Genomic DNA, 19,212 nt, shown 5'->3' with positions numbered 1-19,212 from the left:
ACCTCAGTGCCTCTGCACCTCCTCTTTTGGTGGAGTTTTTGTTAATTGAATTAATATTTTCAAGGTTAAAACAAAGTTAAACACCAACAACTTCCAGTGTTAATGACAGCAGAGCTGTAGGTAAACCAGAGCCAGGTTAAGGTCCAGAAACACAGGAACAAATGATCGAACATCCTGATGCAAACTGCAGTTCTGTTTACTGAAAGGTGTTCCCCCTCCCATCCCCAGCAATGACTTCTTTGTAGTTATTATTTAGGTGTTCGCAAAGGAAAACTCTGTTTTCTTGATTCTATTGATAGCATTTAAAGTGCCAGTTTTCTCAGATTAGAGAATGAACTCAAAGTCAGGGGCTGCATGTCTTTTCGAGTTCCCCTCCTAGGCTCCTATGAAACCTCAAACATCTTTTTCCAGGAGTGATATGGTTAAAACAGTATTTATTCTTAATAGAAGTGCCTTGATGCAAATCTCTGCCCAAGAACTAATAGCAAGCACTAAACCCTAAACTATAGATTTGAACTGGTTTTGATGTGTTCATGTAACTCCTGCCACATATCCTGACCCCTCACCAGACCAAAAACCAGAGTGGTTTTTTGGCATTCAGAGGCTACAGGTACCTACTTGCAAGGGCAACCACAGACTGCCTGATGTTAAATATCATTCCCTGCCTCACCCTCCTATGTCCTGAGCTCCTCATTTTGTTGTATCTATTTTAAGTCAGTGGTTTGGCTGACTTCTCATGAGCTGTCTGGAACAGCACCTGCTTGACCATACCCCAGGTAATCAAAACCCTAAAAAGGAAATTGCTATTCCATTCCAGGTCTGGAGGCCATTGCTTAACAAAGCAAATGCCTACATCCAAGAGTGGAGTTAAGAAGTAAAGTGATGTCATAACTGAGCCAGTCAAATCATCTTCTTAGAATGAGAAAAGAGAAACATCCAGCCCTTAGTATCCCCTGGCATGGGTGAAACTGAAGTTAGACAACATTAAATTTTGTCACACAACTTGTTCAAACACTGCAAGTCTTGTTCCTCTCTAACTGCACAACTCCTAACTCTGGACTGGTACAAGGGAAGAAAAGGGGAGAACTTCCTGCCCTGATCCCTCCAACACCTCTAAAGGTGCAGGATTTGCAGCACTAGGCTGTGAGCTGCAGGAAAATGTGGTGCAATCCCATCTGTGCCATGGCACCTGATCACATTTAAACTTTGCATCCAAATTACCAAGAAGAAGCAGATACATTTTATTCTTTTAATGGCTAACCTATTTCCTTCCTGGTGTGCTATTATTTGCTGAAGACAGCTGGGGACATAAACTACCTTTTTGCCTTCAGCCAAAATAAATAAATATTTATAGCTAATTAGGAGTTGCCTCTCAGGGTTGGGAGGTGCACCTGACTGAACAAGAGCATAGGTCCTAGGAACAGGGAGCAGCTGCTGTGCCTCTAACCAGAGTGAGAAACCAGGAAACACCAACTTCACAGCAACCCCAGCCTCCACCTGCACCAGGATCTATATCCCAGTACAGCAGGGATATATACAATTGCTGTACAGCAGCTTAATACCAACTGACCACAAGTTATTCTGCTGAACCCTGTAGCAGGGAAGGATGAATGCCTGCTTTTTGTCCGGCTCCCTATCTCAGTCACTGCAGAAACTTTAGTTAAACGACTTTAAACCACGCTCAGTAGCATTTTTTTTTTTTTCAAAAATAAGTATGGTAGTAGTCAAAGGGGAAGTTGATGATGAACAATGTAAACGCGGACTCGATGAAATCCCTTCCTGTATTTCCAGTAGTGCCAAGGATTTTGAAAGAGGGCCGAACCTTACAGAAAGCGCGCCACCTAGGGGCATTGCTCGGGAATTGCGGCACTACCGGGGAAAAGAGAACGCTTTTGTGTACCTACACATCCTCATATTTGATCCCAGAATATTTCTGCTTACTAAGCATTCCCGGCAGCCCTAGGAAGGTCCCCCCATCCGCTCTGCTTTCTTTCAAACTGTGAGCAGGTTTCTGTAAGCCAAATTTTCCATAGAAATAGATAATCTCACACCAAGAGTTTGTCTTTAACACAGGAAAACTCAGTGCTGAGATCGAAATGAATCCAATGCAGATGCAGTAGGATCAATAGGGGAAAAAATAAAAGGTCCTGGTTTGGGTTTTTAGAATGTTTTTGTCATCAACCCTTAATAAGGCTTTACATTTAATTTTGGGTTATATGTTACAAGCTGAGGAAACAGTTCATGCCCAAAAGACTGCAAACTAACCCAACAGTTATGATGAACAAAGGAGAAAATGGTAAATCCTCTTGATTAGTCAACTTACTTCAGTGGAGACTGCAACCAAAAACATCACAATTCACAAAAGTATCTCAAGCCTTCCTCTGTACTAGCACTGAATAGCATTTCAGTGCTTTCCAGTGTTCAAACAATCCCCCTCAAATGACAGCTGAAAGGGGAAAGATTTTATAACAGTGAGATGTCTCTACACTTAAGGCAGATTGTGGCCAAGCAAACTATTTTTTTTTAATTTGATACTCATAAATGACATCAAGCAAACAGCTTTCAAATAGTGAATGAGAAATCCAGCCATGCCTTGACCATGCTCAAAGGACCAGACTAAAGTGGAAGAACAAGACTTAAAAAAAAAAATCGCTTTCCAAATTCCTGTTTAAATTAATATTGGACAGTTCCATGACCATGCATTTCCTTTAAAAGTTAAATTACTTCTACGAAAACTCCCAGATGATACCTTGGTTTCTCAGAGCTGGAGGCTGAGACAAGCAGACAAATGAGTTTGTTACACTTCACACAGCTCTGTCCTGTCACAAGCACTTGTTGATGCTAGAGGGCTTCTATTCCTAAAATGTTGTCAAACCTTCATGTTTTCCATGGAGCCTGCTGTTACTTACAGAACTGGTGGCAGAAACAGGTGGTTGAAAAGGAAATTTGTCTGGGAGCTTAGGGCCACAAATAAAGGCCACCAAGCTGCTATCACAGGGTGGAGAAGACCTTTGTGGGTTCATTGAACAAGTTTCCTCACTGCACTCCTGGTAACCAGCCACCCACAGGGCAAAACAAGCTCATTTTCCCAAAGCAGATCCACCTACCTTCCATAACACAACAGGACAAGGGGACAAGTGCTCTTTTGCCTGAGCTGAAGGCCAAATTGCAAGCTTTTTTAGCTGGGATTATAACACACTCTCTAGCAGTCTTTTGGGTTTCTGACCTGCATTAAAGTGGGAGGTAACAATGCATGCAGGAGTAGCTCTGAATCCATTTGTATTCAACTCCAGGAACCCAAAAGTTTGGCTTCAGCCACCAGGGGCCTTGAGGCAGGTGAGTCACTGCCCACACTCAGGTTTTGAGAGGCAAACTCAGATTTGCACTGAATCCCTGCTCAGAACCACTTTATGCCTCTGTTTCCCCACCTGAGGGATTAGGGTAACCAGCAGCAGGTGAGGATGAGCAGGGCACACATTTCCCTCCCAGTTTTCTTGAGCCATGGATAAGGTGATTGAATTCAGGCAGGTTTGAATCTGTGAATACGGGGCTGGGGCAGAGCAGCAATGAACCTCTTCTCCTCCATGCTTATTCTTTGCACAACAACATATTGCTGACCTCTAATTCCTCTGCCAAACATCCATAATTTTCTGACAGCTGATGAGTCTCCAGGGGTTTATATGTGAATCAGTGCAACAGACACAGACAAGTCCATTAAAGTAGACTTCACTAAAGCACAATGATACAATTTATAGACTTCTACTTCAACCAAACTGTGCATTTTAACAAAGAGATGGTTTGCATCACTTCAATTACTGGCACTCTTAACAAAATTATTTCATTAGGGGTTTACAAAAAGACCATGAAGAAATACTGTCTAATTTCCACAATTTTAAAGTAAAGGAGGGCACATCAACCCAAGACATGGTACCCCTCTGTCTAGGAAAAGGGTGCTAAGCTGTATTCACAGGACAGACAGAAAAACCTCTATGCAGATCAGAACCCCTACTGAACTGCTGGGGAGATCTGACAAAGCAGGAGAGGTCTCAGCATCACGTGCTTTGTAAGACCTCACTGTTTTCCTGGGAACTGTTTGGCTGAAGAAGACAAAAAAGTCCCACATACACATTTCCCTTCACCCTCTAAGGAGGGCCATGCTCTTTCCTACACAATAACACAAGCATAGTAAAATAGATATAAACATGACACCTGCTGTTCCTAGATCTCCTCTGTCCTGGACTCCTCCATCCCCACTGGCTTCTCTCGACAGACGCCTACCAAGTTGCTCCAGAAGGCAACGCTACTGCCCAGGCCAGCAGCCAAGACCTGGGACATCACTTCCCAGCCCTCCTTTCTCCCCAGAAGAGCCACAGCTGCCTGTCCCTGTGCTTTCAACCTCTCTGTGTCCACCCTCAGCTGCAAGTAAACGAGCCTGATCCCCTCCTCTCTATTGACAACATCTGTGTTTTTTTCCGCTCCTCCTCCACCTCCTGCCAATCCTCACTCCTCCCATGGCTCCCCCGGCTACCAGAATCTCCCAGGGCTCACAGACGCAGCCCTAGGCTATGCCAAGGAGTCAGCGACACTGTCATAATGCAAAGTTCTGAGAGTTTTTGGGAAGCTTTTTTCATTTTCAGGACGGGAATATCAAGGTTTCATGCCGCGGGTGATGTTCCCTGGCATTCCTGTAGAAAGGACTGGTTTGAATGTATCAATCACTCCAAAGGAAGAGAAAACAACGGAAGGAAAGTATACACCAGTGATCCTTTCTCCAAGCAGAGCAGTTAAACTTGTCTGCAGCAATCAATCAAGGCTCCAGCAAAACCTGTTCTACCAAAGACAGGAGATCTTTTGCGAAAGACCAGATTCCTCTGAAAACTTCATTAACATACTCGAAGACAGAGAGCTGCCTCTTGACAGGCTCCTTAATGCGGCATAAATTTTAATAAGCCAGCGCACACCACCTCCCAGGTGTTAAATAGGTGTGAGCGTGCCCTGGTGAGCGCAGCAGACTCGCGGTGAACTCAGCTTTTAAAATTATTGAATCTTGAAAAAGCAGAAGAGCCATTTGCTAACGCAGAGATTAAGTAAAGCCTTGTGCACAAAGGCTAGAATGAAAATTAATTTGTTTTTCACTATCAACTGCTTTCTTCAGCAAGCAGGGACTTGTCTTTTAATCATTTTTTGCAGAGTGCCGTTTCTGTCAACACAGATCCAGAAAAAGTACAAAATTAAACTTAGAAAAACACCACCCATAAAGTCAAATAATAAACTAAGCAGATTGAGGATGTACATTTTATCCCTGATTATTAAAAAAAAAAATTATCCAGGAAATGCAAAATACCATTTAATACCATTGCTATTTCTGAAGATGTTCATTTTTCTGGAATCAAAAATAGTATATGCATTTTCACAGAGAAGTCACCTGAGAGAATTCAGCACGTGCTGCTGAATTTCACTGAAAGTCACACTGAAAACCACACTGAAACCATGTAACATTTGGATTTGTGAGACTTTCCATAAATTTCCACCAATAACTATATAGATTTCTCACGGAACTGATTAATACTTCAATTTTTGTCATTACATGAAGCAATATATTCCCCATTCTCTAAAATTGCAGTGGTTACTATGTGGTAAAATATCAAATTAGAATAGTAGTAGTAGCAGTTGTAGTAGTAGTAATAATAATAAATTTATTCTGTAAGTCCAAATAAGATGAACCATCATATTCTGTATTGAAAGCTTTGTCAGCTCAGATGTGCCCATACACCTGAACAGAAAACCTGCTTTGGCTGAAGTTCCCCAAAGGCACCTCAAAACAGATCTTAAATGACTGTCAGAATTTTGACAGCCCTTCACAGAGGTGGATTTTCAAAGTGGAATTTGAGAGATGTAACAACGTTTGAAGGGAAGCAACGCAGTAGTTTATCAGGAATGCCAAAAAATTAAAGATACTGAGCAAGCCTTGCACAGCTGTGGCTGTGAGTGGAGCTATAATACACCAGATTAATCATCAGGAAAAGAAACAGATTGCTGTGTTTGGTTTAGAGTATTTGTAAATACCCAAGTTAGGACATTTCTGGCATAATTCTTCAGGCCTCACTGGGAACTATTCTGGTCCAATGAGCCTTCATGTCTTTTAATCTACAGATGGGAAAAGAGGTGACAACATAGTTAGTGCCTCTTCCTAAGAGCACATTCCCTCTAGTGACAATCTAATTTTCAAGGGGCAAACATCAAGCTTTGTGTGTTTTCCCTGGGAGATCATTTATTGAGTTAACACACCTTGTTGTCAAGTACTTTCTCCTGCCTTTAGTGTTACTAGTCACCATCTGTACTCTCTTATGCCCTGTTACAGATCATGTTAGATAAATTATCTTCTTCCTCAGAGTTTGTATATTTCAAATACTTGCAGATGATTTGGTTGCCCTATAGCTGTCAGCTAACAAAAGCATACATATAATGGTTTTACTCTTTCCTTGTGGATTCCCCAAGGGCTTTTCATGGCTCTTATCTGACTTCCCTCTGGTGTTGCCGGCAATGGCCCAGTAATGAGGGTCCCAATACCTCAGTACTGAGCAGAAGGGAAACCCTGCCCCCTCCCAGGACAGGATAGCTGTGCCTGTGCACTTCAGCAACACGCAGGGCTCGGGAGTCATTTCCTACTGATTCCATCCTGTATTTCTCTCACCCTGAAGCTTGTTTGCATCTTCCTTCGATGATTCATCCAGCTAATCTTTCAGAGCCTTTGGCTTACTTCTGCCTCTTATCACTGATTAAACAAGAAGGTGTACGCCTTCTGTTGAGAGGTTGGACACTGGGTATTTAGAAACTTTCCAAAAGATCTCTGGACAGTGGGACAGGCTCTTTGCCTGCCCTCCTTCCTGAGCAAAAAGATCAATCAAAGGATTGGCAGCATCAGTCTTTGGGAAAACAAATCACCTATAACACCAGCACTGAAGAGCTGTATAACCATCCACCTTCCTGCGCTGTGACCACACCAGCAGCCGGGAAAGTGCTGCCCCCACAGCTGTGCCCTAAAACACACATCAAGAAATGGAAAATTGTTTGAATGGAGCAGATGTTTGATGCCACTTGGGTGTGTGACACCAAACAACTCCCCTGCTTGTCCTTCCAAATTACATTGCAGATGACAGCACTGGAACATGGAGCTCACTTAAAAAGAGCACTCATCTTGTGAATTTGTGGTATTTATTGCTGCACTGCAGATATTTGTGAAATGACAACATTTGAGATGCAGTACTAGTACCAAAACAAGACAAAGCAAAGAGATTATAATCCTCTGACCTGCAGATGTTTCACTGAGTAGCCCCCATAAATTTTTCTCCTGCAGTGTTGTTGTAAAATGCTTATATGTCAAAAAAATCATGTACTACTTTTAATTTTCCAAAGAAAGGTAACTGTGCCCTGTCAGTCATGCTCGTAAAGAGTCATTACAAAAATCAGATTCTCTCTGCTCCATGCAATACCATAAGTATGAAGGGCTTCTGCAATGCAAATTATTAGAAGTGCCCCAACCATTCCCAAGATTTTAAACACTTCACTTACCTGTGAAGTCACATTCTGAAGGTAATCTCTTGGTGCTCATGCAGAATATGTGTCGCAGTTTTATGGCTACTCATATTAATTGAGCAAAACCATTAGTCACCTTCTTTCTAATCACTGATGTGAGGCCAAAATCATTCCCACCATATTCACAGAGGAAGAACAAGAAAACCATAGAGATACGAGGCTGATGAGTCACTGGCAGGGAAACCTATACTGGATTGTTCTCTCAACATTTTCCCATGACTGAAAAATCCACCCAAGAGTGGAAACAGGCAGCTGGGGCATTAGGCACTAGGAGGGGCTACAGACAGCAAATCCTCATGGCCCGAGGTGTGTGAGGCAGCACGGCATCAGCTCCAGGACTAGTACCCCAAATAGAATGTCCTGTGTCTTGCAAAACCCCTGCCAAGCAGGACTGTACATTGGGACAATGTGCACAAGTGATGATGGATCTGTAATGAGGCAAATAAAAGACCTGTCCTAAATCCCAGTGTGTGCAACAATTTAAAAAGCTTGAAATAAAAAGCCATAGTGAGCCAGCTGGAAGAAGGGCCAGATCAATGCCAACACCCTCTGGAGGAGGGCCTCTCCAACTTGATTGTAACTACCCCTGCACCATTAGCAGACTCTTCCCCCATGCCAAGTCACCCAGCAGCAAGCAGGAGAAGAGAGCTCAGATCACTGCAGCAAGGGCTGGAGAGCTGGAATATCCTATGTTCCTTCCAATAGCATCCTCGTGCTCGCAGCATGCTGCCTTGTAACAGAGCAATGCACAGCAGGAGTGAAGCAGGCAGATCATGTACTGTGAGGCACTTGTTGAATTAGCAGCAACCTGCCCTGTAAAAATACACCCCACAGCAATGCTGGAGACCGGCTGCCCGCAGCCACACCGCCCCAACAGCTGCCATCTAAATGTGGCTTAAAGAAGAACCCCTAAACCCCACACTTTTAAACAAGAACACCAGCTCTAGAGCACTAAAATTATTTATTTTTGCCAAGCTCATTGCACAGCTGATAGCACCTATTTTTAGCTTCTCCACAGGTCCTTCCTATAGGGACAAACTGGTGTCTGTCCATCTTTGTCCATGGTGCAGAAACTCACCAAAGTGAGCACAGTTTAGAACTCACGTTCACTTAGGCTCACTCTCTGAAAGACACCCTCATTCCGGAGAGCTATCAAAAATCCATGCTGTGAAAGGTCCGCAGCCAAAGGTCTGCACAAATTTCCTAAAGGCCTCAAACGTGAATTTCCTAAAGGCCCAGAGGCTGAGTTGCTTCATTGTCAGTGCCACCCCTGATGCCCTGCACAGGATGGGGGCAGTCAGCCGGAGGTGGCTGCTCAGCCACACTACATGGACACCAGCCCCAGGCATTACCTGGGGAGCAGCAGCTGCTGTGCTGGGGCCAAAGTGGGGGACATCAGAGATGGGGTAGGGTCAGCATGGGCTGTTGTCAGGTCTGCTCCCACTCTACAGGGAGTGAAGCTTACTTGGCATTTCAGCTATATGATGGAATAGCTCCTGTGGAGTAAAAGGAGGAAAACTGAATTAGATGTGGTTGAAGTTGGGGCAGGGGGGAGGGGGAAGTTCTTTTAAAAGGTGAGTGTCTTCCGCACTGGAAAACACTACATTTAAAAATTCTGTAATCGGGTCAAATTCGGAACTCTGTATGCCTAAGGAAAGCCATCATAACCTCCTCCGCAAAGAGAGCCTGAGGGGAGTTTTATAATACTTTCTCACAGAGTAAAAGCTGCAAGGTGGGCGCACCTTCAGATTTCCCCTGAATTTTACAAGGCAAACGCAGCTAGTCTAGAGAGAGCGGGGGACCAGAGGGCGGTCGAGGACAGGGGATGCTGCATCGGCGGAGCAGCACCCAGCCCGCGCCTTCCCGGGGGACGCGGAGAGGCGGAGGCGGCCCCGGGGGCGGCCCCCAACCCTCCCCGCGTGTCGCGGACTCACCTGGGGGCGGCCCGAGGCGGCGGCGGCGGGCGGCTCCCGGCTCCCGGCTCCCGGCACTCAGCCCAGGGCTGCCGGGGCGGCGGGAGGCGGCGCGGGGCTGCTCCCGCCGAGCCCCGCAGCTGCCGGAGGAGCAGGCACAGCAGGAGCAGCAGCAGCAGCAGCAGCAGCAAGAACAGCGCCAGGTAGAGGAGCAGGTTGAGCTCCCACTCCATGCCGCCCGCGGCGCGGCTCGGCTCGGCTCCCCGCGGACCGCTCGGTGCCGGTGGCGGCCGAGCCTCCTCCCCTGCGGCAGGAGAGGGGCACCGGGCGGAGGGGCCGCGGAGCCCGTCCTGCCTTCCACCCGCGCCTCTGCGGCACCTCCCGCCGGGACAGCCCCGGCGGCAGCGGGGCACCGGGGCAGGGCTGTGGGTGCAGGGGCACTGGGGCTGCACCGCCGGCGCTCCGAGCTGGTGCGGGTTGTCACTGCTCCTTGGGCACGGGTCCCCTGTCACAGAAACGATGCTCCGAGACCACCTGTCACCGGCAGGAGATGCTCCTGCGGTGGCTCACTTCGAGTCGGAGCCTGCCGTGCAGACTGAAATGCCCACTTGTGCAGCCATCCTCCCTCCCTCCCCAGCCCGTGTCACCGTACAGGGGCACAGGCCAAACAGCTCCGAACTCCAGCGGCACCAGAAAATGTCTCTGTCCTGGAAGACATTTGAGAACCATGCCCTTGGCCCCAAGCAAAACCACTCGTCAGGAACTGACGTGGCAGTGGGAAAGTTATTCCGCGTTTTGGCCACTTGACTCAGATTCTGGTGAATGATACGATTGTGATGGACCCACCACGAGTTCTGCTTTTCATGGTACCATTTGTCCACTTGTCTGCGTGATTTGTCTTGGCTCAAGTCATATTCCCAAAGCTTTCATGGATTTACAAGCCAGGGAAGTGAAATTTTACAGGGGGAATGTTAGCACAACTGCATATACTGCAAATTTTGTGAGGGCCTGAGAATGTGTATTGTTTTCTGAAGAAATATGTATCAAAAAAAGGCTCATAAATTCTACTTCACCAAGTCTCCCAAATTCTTAACAGAAGTATAGCATCACCCCAAGTCTGAGCTAAGGAGACAAATATGTATTGAGTTATGATTTTACACCAAACCTATCCTTGCTGGCCCTCTGAATAATACTTTACAATAAAGCTCAATATAAAAATATGAGGCAATTTGGGAAAATGATCACTTACCTTTCCTTGAAGTGACAAAACATCATTCTGACAGCTTTATCCATACTGTAGAAAACACTACCTAGTGGAAAAAGGCAAGGCCAGCATCCATCATTCTCTAGTGCTCATCCTGGCTCTGTGGTCTCTGACACAATAATTGGACACTTTCCCATTTTGCTTGTACTACTACGAGGAATTCAACTACTCACAGCAGTTTTCTTGTAAGCATTTCTGGGCAGGGAATGAAGAATTTGGATCCTTGGAAAATATGGAGAGATTAACACATGTGTCACACAGAGAATATTTCATGTGAGACAGTCTGGTCTTGTGCACGAGACCCTGGTGAGTGACTGTTCTACACAACAGGGGGCCACTTCTCAACCACACTTCTATCTTTTAACAACACCTCCATTCTAAGATACAACTGTAAAAGTGAAATTTCATTTAAAATCAGCCGAATCAACAAAAATATGCATCCCCTGTTTTAAAAGGAGCATTTTAGTATCAAGATTTAAGAGAGGTTGTCCATGCAGAACAACAAAAATACTTGATTGAGAAAGATTATGACTTCCAGCATTTCAAGGCAGTCAAGATTAATTTCTGGTCTGTAACAGATACTCGGAAGCTGAATAAGCAGGAGAAATAATTGAAAAAAAAAAAGAGGCCATTTTGATTTAATGGTTTAATTTGATTATCTGATTATCCCCCAATGTTATTAAATGTGCTATCATCTCTTAGGGATTAGATATGACTCACAAGCTTGTCAGTACTCTGGATTTCCTCTGTATTGTAGGACTATCAATATGTGGTATCAGCAAACATTTTCTGACACCTTTCCAATAGAAAAGAAAAAAACAGTTTCCAAATAGATATTCACTTAATTTTCACACTCTTGAGCTCTTGTATTGAGCGAGTATTTAACCTATCTGTCAAGTAATATTTAAGATTAGGATATGAGAAAGTGCTTTTTTCAGGCAACAATTTTGGTTTATTTTTGCCTATTCCCCACAAAACAAAATTAGAGTTTCTACTTTAACATGGACATCTGTTTCTTCTCTAAGAGACTCTGAAGATGCTTCTAAAAGGTTTGAAAATCTTAATCCACATTAAAAACTGAACTCAGACATTAGTTTTGTATATTCAGATCCTCCAACTCAAACTGTAACAATTCTGGCTTTGCATGACACTTAACTCAGCAACTGGTTTCACTTGAATCCATAGAAATAATGGAAACAGTTTGCCTGGAGACAGGGAAATTGCAGGATATGGAGACAAAAAAAAAAGGAGAGGTATAACTTATTTTCCTCTGACTTTGTTGCTTGCCTGGCATCCGGTCTTGGAGACACTTCTCACTTTCCCCAAGGGATTGCTGAGGGCTGGGAACCAGTGTTCAATGCAGCACTGTCTACAGGATCAGAATTTTTAGCATGACCCTTTGGAGCAAAAAAATTATTTCACGGCAACAGTAAGCCCCAAGAGGTGAAGGCTAAAGTACAGGTGGAAACAGCACGAATATTTTGGGGTTTAGTCTGAAATCTAGATGATGGAAGATGATCAAGCAAGCATCCAGCAAGCAGATGAAGATGTTCTTACCAACTTGCCTTAAGCTGGTGTTGGGATGATTTCTGGCAGTTCTGGATCCCCTTTTTTGTTTGTTTCTTTCTCTTTTTTTGTTTTTTTGGTTTTTTTTGTTTTGTTTTGTTTTGTTTGGGTTTTATTGTTTTCTTTTGGTTTGTTTTTTTTAAAATAAAAATTATTTGAGCATATATACCAGGCAACTCCTTTCCTAAATTTTAGCCTTGGAAGCTGTGACACATTCCTTCTGATATGTAAGGGACAAAGGTGCTTATCTGTGCTTCAGGTAAAGAGCTTGTTTGAGTGCTTCCCTGGATCCTGGCCAGAATATCCTGTTCCCCATCTCAGCGGGAGGTACTGCTCGTGCCTCACTTCTGCCAGCAGCACTGCTTGCAAGAATTCCCCCCCCCCCGGAACTGTTCATCGTAAAAACAAATTATAAATTACATTATTACATCGAGGCAGAGCCTTTCTTCCCAAATAACCTTATCAGCTGGAATACTGCATACATCATGTCATGCATGGATGTGCAAATGAGCAGGACTTGCAGCCAAGCAGCAAAGCAACTGCACATTGCAGTTAAGGCCGCCATGGAAAGAGAAGGTCAATTTCATAATTATTTTGATCAGGCCATAAAAATTGCTGGCAGCTTTCTGTCAAGATGCAGAGATTCTGATGCAGTTTGGTTCTCTTCTCCAGTCCTCAAATGCGATTTTCCCTCCAGGCTTGGTTCAGAAAGATAATCCAATTCAAGCATATCAGCCCCACAGAGCATGCAGCTCAAAGGAAGAAACGCTTCCATGTGGGCACATTAGATCATCAGAATCTTCTTCCTAAAAATTCCTGCTTTAGCCTAAGTACCTGTGATTTATTTGCTCATTTATTCGCTCTGCAGGGTGCAACACTCACTCCTTCTGAACACCGAGTATTTCCATTATTTCATTACCATTGTAGCCCTGCCCTTCACTGTTCAGAAACACAGAAATTACTCAGCTTCTATTTCATTAACCATTTATACTGACCTTATTTTCTGTGTACCCTCCTCCTACAGATTTCCAATGCTGTGGTTTTATGCCTCCTTAATTTGTCCATGAAATTCTTCACCCTCCCTGGCACATCTGCAAGCACCAAAGCTGCAAAGTAGCCTTTGTGTGAAGAAGATCAAAGGGGACACTGCTGATTTCCAGCCCCAACACATGACTTATTTCCCCTGGAATTGCATCCAGCTCCCCCTGAAGTTCACCATCACCACCACCTTCTCTGTTTTGAAAAGGGTGCTTTGCCACCAGCCTGATGGATCGAGGCACCTAACAGTTCATCAAGAGAGCAGGAACAGGAATTTTTTCCATTCCACTTCAAGCAGAAATCTCAACACCCGCTGAAATTAACATCCTTTTGTAATTGACAAAGAGTAACATACTTTGGATGACTCCCATAAAAAAATAAAAACCCTTCCAAATTTGCTGTTAGTAAACTTGAAGAGTAACAGAAATTAACCCCAAGCCTTCACTAATGAATATTGTCACCAAATTCACACAACAAAAAAGGTAAAATTAGACAGAATTTCCACATAAAGATTGCCAGTAAAACTCCAAGGGCTATTTGCTTATATTTGTCCTTGGAGAAGGAGTGTCAATGCATCGTCATTGTCTTAGACCTAATATTTGTGACAATATTTATCCTAAACTGAAAGTATAAAACCAGCATGGGAAAAATCAGGCAGCACTTGTTCTCAGCAGCACAAACTTGTGAGTTTCAGAAACACGACATACATTTTAGTTTGTACTAGAACTGTAGTGTGTTAACAAGGTTTGAAAAGTAAGCATAACTGAGATATTTCAACACTTTTGTGTGGAAAACGCCAGTGTCTGGGGTTTAATGTTGGTGGGATAATAGCTTTTCTTATTTTAGCTCAAGCTAAGCATAAAAGGCACTTGTAAAGGACTTCTTACTTACGGGCAGCATTTTAGAACAGCAGGGAGGGATGTACTTCTGGAAGCCCTTGCCAGAAGGGTTGTCTTGGATATCAGAACATCGGGTTGTCCAGGATGTCTTGGCTGCATTTTTGCCTGCAGCACTGATGGCCGTGTTCCCGACACCCGGCCAGGTCTGCCTGTTTCCTGCAGGCATCCGCACCTTGCGGGCTGGGCATCACAACAGTGTTAACCACTGGGAATGTCTGGCATCATGTTTTCGGGGGTTTTTATTTTAAATTCCAGATGGCTTTAACAACCACCGGCCCGAAGTGGCTGGCTGCCTGCTGAAATTCCGAATGGATCAGGATTCCTCCCTGAAGCAAGGTGCCCCCACAGGCAACTGTGGCTGCTTTGACAGTGCCAAGTGCCTCCTGCAAACTGACATCAGGAACCTGACGTGATGAGTTTTGTTTCTCTGGGGAAAGGCCATGGTTCGTGTCTGAGGTCCCGTGGCCCGCAGTAGCCGGCTGCCTGCTGAAATTCCACACAGATCAGGATGCCTCCCAGAAGCAAGGTGCCACTACAGGCAACTGTGGCTGGTTTGACAGTGCCTCCAGGAAAAGTAGCCCAGACCTAAACCCTGACTCTAACCCTAGCTGGAGGCAGGAAATCAGCCTAGGGCTAGGGCTGGTTCCAGGGAAAAAGCTGTAAAGGAAGGCATGTTGTGGCAGTTTTGTGTTCCCCTTGGGATGCTCTTTGCAGCTGCAGTGTGCCTGGAGCCCTGGGCTTTGTGCTTTTCACAACCCTTACCCTCAACCCTGACCCTAACCCCTATCCCTATCTTACACCCTCACCCTAACCCACACCCTGACCCTAACTCCTACCCCTGACCCAAGCCTAACTGTAACCCTCACTGCCTCCACCCCCTAATTCTAACCCTAACCCTTAATCCAAGCCTAACCCTATACCCTAACCCAACCCTTACCCTAATCTGAAACCCTAACCTGAAACCTTAACCCCAAACCTAACCCCTAACCCTAAGCCTACGCCGGCCCTTTTCCCTGGCAGACAAAACTCACCAGCCCAGGTTCCTCATGTCAGTTTACATGTGGGTTCGTGGTGGGCTGTTCAGTTTTACTGTGCAGGATTTCTCCTCTACAAAGCTGCCAGCCTCTCACCCTAGCCACAATGACTCCACTGGACCTGCAACTCACAGCCTTTAGACCATCAATGTCTTTCCCAATCCACTCTGTCACCACTGGCCCTTTCTAAATGCATTCCACTGCAGTCCTAAAACTCTGCATTTTCATTGAGCATCCCCTCTCTTTCTGACCCTGACAATATTCCAAAAACCCCTGAAGTAGCCTTTAAAAACTCCTTAGATTACTATTTAAAGCCAAAAAAAGTCCTAAGAAAGCTTCAAAAATTTCTTATATATCCTTAGAAGTTGTAGAAATATCCTGAGATAAACCTGCTCAGCCTCCAAGCCCCACCTCTTGCTCTTCCTGTTCCTCCCTCAGCTCCCAGCCTCTGTCATCGTCAAGCCCACACAGTGCCCCTCAAGAGGCCCCTCAGCCTCTGTAATGGCCCAAAAGGACCCTAAAACCCCTACAAATTCCCTAAAAAAGCTCTAGTTTTCAAAGTGCCATAAAAACCCCAAAATACACTAAATACCCTACTTTTAAAAAACCCCTCAAACACCCCTAAAAATCCCTAAATATTCCTAAAAGAACTCTAAAGATACCCCAAAAGTCCTTAAAATGCCCTGATAAGATCTCAAAAAAAACCCTAAAAAATTTCCCTGAAATAGCCCTTAAAAACTTCATAGAATACTCTTAAAAGACAAAAATGTGCTAAGAAACATTCTAGAATCCCCTCTGTCCTTAAAAGTTGTGGAAAAATCTTGAGAAAAACCTGCTCAGCCTCCAAGCCCCACCTGTTGGTCTTGAACCCTCAGATGTCTTCCCTACCTTTTTGCAATGGCTCTTGTTTTCCTCTGAGCGTTCTGTCCTTGTCCTGCTGTGAGGGCTGCTGTCTTGTCCCAGCAGGAGGTTTCCAGTCTGCTCTCACTCTTAGGGTTGCTGTGTTGTGCTGCTGTTGGGGAAAAAAGCTGTTCTTTGGGGGGCTGGTTAGGGTGAGGCTAGGGCTGGGGTGAGAGGTGCTGCACCTGTGCCCTAACCCTACCTGGTACCTGTGTCCTTTGTACCCCAAACCCTCAGTGTCAGCTCTCCACCTGTCAAGGCCCCCGCTCTTTGCCCCTCAGCCCACAATGGCTGTGTGTCACCCCAAGCCCCTGACATTGTCCCTTGGCCCCCTAACCTCCACCGTGCACTCTCCACAAGGGTAGAGCTGTTTTTTAGGGTGAGGTTAGGGCTGGTGTGAGGGCTGCGTCACCTCTCACCCTCAGGCACCCCCCACTTTGCCCCTCAAGGCACCCCCTGCCCCTCAGCCTCTTTGTGTCACCCTCAAGTGCCCCACTGCAGCCTCTCAGGGTCTCTGCGCCACCCTGGAGCCCCCTCTTTGCTCCTAAAGGCCCCTTCTGCCTCTCAGCTGCCCCCATGCTCTGTGTCACCCTCCAGCCCCCTCCCGTCAGCCCGCAGCCCCTGGTGGCACCCCGCAGCCCACAGACGTTGTCCCTGCCGGTTTTATTTGGGTGCTGACCTGCTGCCAGGGTCCCTGCCTTCCAGCTCGCATGAGTTGCTGCAGAGAGCCACAGGCCAGCGATGCCTCAAGGAGTGAGGGGCAGGGCAGGGCCGGGGAGGGGAGAGGAGAAGGGAGGACTAAGGGACAGGGTAGGGGCAGCAGTGGGAGGGGAGAAGGGCGGAGAGAGGGAATGAAGCAGAGCCGGGAGGGAAGTTCCAATAGGCGTGATGGGAGAAGAAGGGGACACGGCAGAAGAAAGCTGAGGGGAGGAGAGGCACCCCAAATCTCCCACAAAAACACTGCAGCGAAATAAAACCCTAGTAAGGCCTTGGAGTGCCAAGCGCCCCCTACAAAGTGAAACCAGGATCTTGAGCTGGTGAGCTTTGTTTCCCAGGGAAAAGGGCAGGCGTTTGTGTCAAGGCGCCTGTGGCCCAGGCTGGACAGTTGCCTGCTGAAATTCCGAAAGTTGCAGGATGCCTCCCAGATGCAAGGTGCAAGCTGTAAGCTGTGGACAGATAGAATGTAGGAGAATAGAGACAATGGTGAAGTTAATCTCACCCCTAAGGAGTTACAGCTGTGCTAATTATCAAGCATTAAGAACAAGCCGGCCCTTAATAGGACACAGCTAGATCCACTAAGGAGTATTATAAAAGAGTAGGTTGGTTCATTAAGATGTAAGATGGAGTTTGTTGCCTGTGCTGAGAAAAAGGAGTTGGTACTGTGAGGAACTGCCCAACAGAACTCACCAAGAAGGTACAAAATATTTGCATCAAAATGGCAAGTGCGAGCGTGACCAATAGTGGCTGGTTTGACAGTGCCAAACGACTCCTGCAAAGTAACATCAGGAACCTGTGCTGGTGAGTTTTGTTTCTTAGGGCAAAGAGCCAGCATTTATGTCCAGGGGGCAGTGGCCCGGAGTGGCCGGCTGCCTGCTGAAATTCTGAACGGATCAGGATGCCTCCCAGAAGGAAGGTGCCACCACAGGCAACTGTGGCTGCTTTGATAGTGCCAAGTGCCTCCTGCAAACTGACATCAGGAACCTGGCCTGGTGAGTTTTGTTTCTCTGGGGAAAGGCCATTGTTCCAATCCAGGGCCCGATGCCCAGCGTGGCCAGTTGCCTGCTGAAATTCCGAACGGATCAGGATGCCTCCCTGAAGCAAGGTGCCACCACAGGCAACTGTGGCCTGTTTGACAGTGCCAAGTGCCTCCTGCAAACTGACATCAGGAAGCTGGTGTGGTGAGTTTTTTTTCTCTGGGGAAAGGCCATCGTTCGTGTCCAGGGCCCGGTGGCCCGGAGTGGCCGGCTGCCTGCTGAAATTCCGAACGGATCAGGATTCCTCCTAGAAGCAATGTGCCACCACAGGCAACTGTGGCCTGTTTGACAGTGCCAAGTGCCTCCCGCAAACTGACATTAGGAACGTGGGCTGGTGACTTTTCTTTCTCTGGGGAAAGGCCATGGTTCGTGTCCAGGGCCCGGTGGCCCGGAGTGGCCGGCTGCCTGCTGAAATTCCGAACGGATCAGGGTTCCTCCTAGAAGCAATGTGCCACCACAGGCAACTGTGGCTGGTTTGACAGTGCCAAGGGCCTCCTGCAAACTGACATCAGGAACCTGGCCTGGTGAGTTTTGTTTCTCTGGGGAAAGGCCATCGTTCGTGTCCAGGCACCAGGTCACGCTGCCTCTGTCCCTTATGTGCCACCTCACGGCTGAGGTGCACACCCTGCACTGGGGCGGCTTCTCCTCGGGTTTTGTGTGAGTTTTTGGGCACCAAGACTGGAAAAGACATGAAAACTGACAAGATATGGAAAAGACATGGAGGTGTTGGAAAGAACGAGGATGCTGAAGGGCTTGCAGGGACGGCTGAGGCCACTTGGGTCTGTCCAGCTGGCAGAGCCTGAGGGGAGACCTCAGCAGCCTCGGGACGGGGAGCGGGGGTGAAGATGCCGATCTCTGCACTCCAGTGACCAGGCGCAGGACTCGAGGAAACAGCACGAAGCCGAGGCGGGGCACGTTTAGCTTGGAGAGCAGGAAAAGCTTTTCCAAGCAGAGCCGTGCCCGCCCTGAGGGGACGCGCGCGGGGGGGGGCGCGGGGGGGGGGGGGGGGGTGGTGGAGGGACGCGGCGCGTGCGGGCTGGGCACGCGCGGCGCGCGGCGATGACGCGCGCGCGCTGCCCCGCCGTCCCCCCGCTGGCGGCGCGGCCATGAAGGCGACGCCGCTCTCCAACTGCGAGCGGCGCTTCCTCCTGCGCGCCATCCAGGAGAAGAAGGTGCGGCGCCAGCATCCCCCTCCCTGCCCCTTGCCCCATCCCCTTCCCCGCCGCCCGGCTGTCCCCGGGACCCCCC

At 46.9% G+C, this 19,212-nt stretch overlaps 1 protein-coding gene across 4 annotated transcripts in view; it reads left to right on the top strand.

Moving 5' to 3' along the window:
• The first annotated feature begins 19,011 nt into the window (after nt 1-19,011).
• EXOSC9 (exosome component 9) overlaps nt 19,012-19,212 on the top strand; it is a 5,059-nt gene continuing 4,858 nt past the window's right edge. For all 4 annotated transcript variants that reach the window (XM_039723026.1, XM_039723011.1, XM_039723033.1 and 1 more), the window contains exon 1: nt 19,012-19,136. In XM_039723026.1, coding sequence (XP_039578960.1) covers nt 19,071-19,136 — 66 coding nt within the window. In that variant the 5' untranslated portion in view covers nt 19,012-19,070. The remainder of the gene's footprint in view (nt 19,137-19,212) is intronic.

The sequence above is a fragment of the Passer montanus genome, unplaced genomic scaffold, assembly GCF_014805655.1.
Source record: "Passer montanus isolate IOZ18808 unplaced genomic scaffold, ASM1480565v1 scaffold108, whole genome shotgun sequence".
NCBI classification, from domain to species: Eukaryota; Metazoa; Chordata; class Aves; order Passeriformes; family Passeridae; genus Passer; species Passer montanus.
This window is presented reverse-complemented; position numbering and strand designations above follow the sequence as displayed.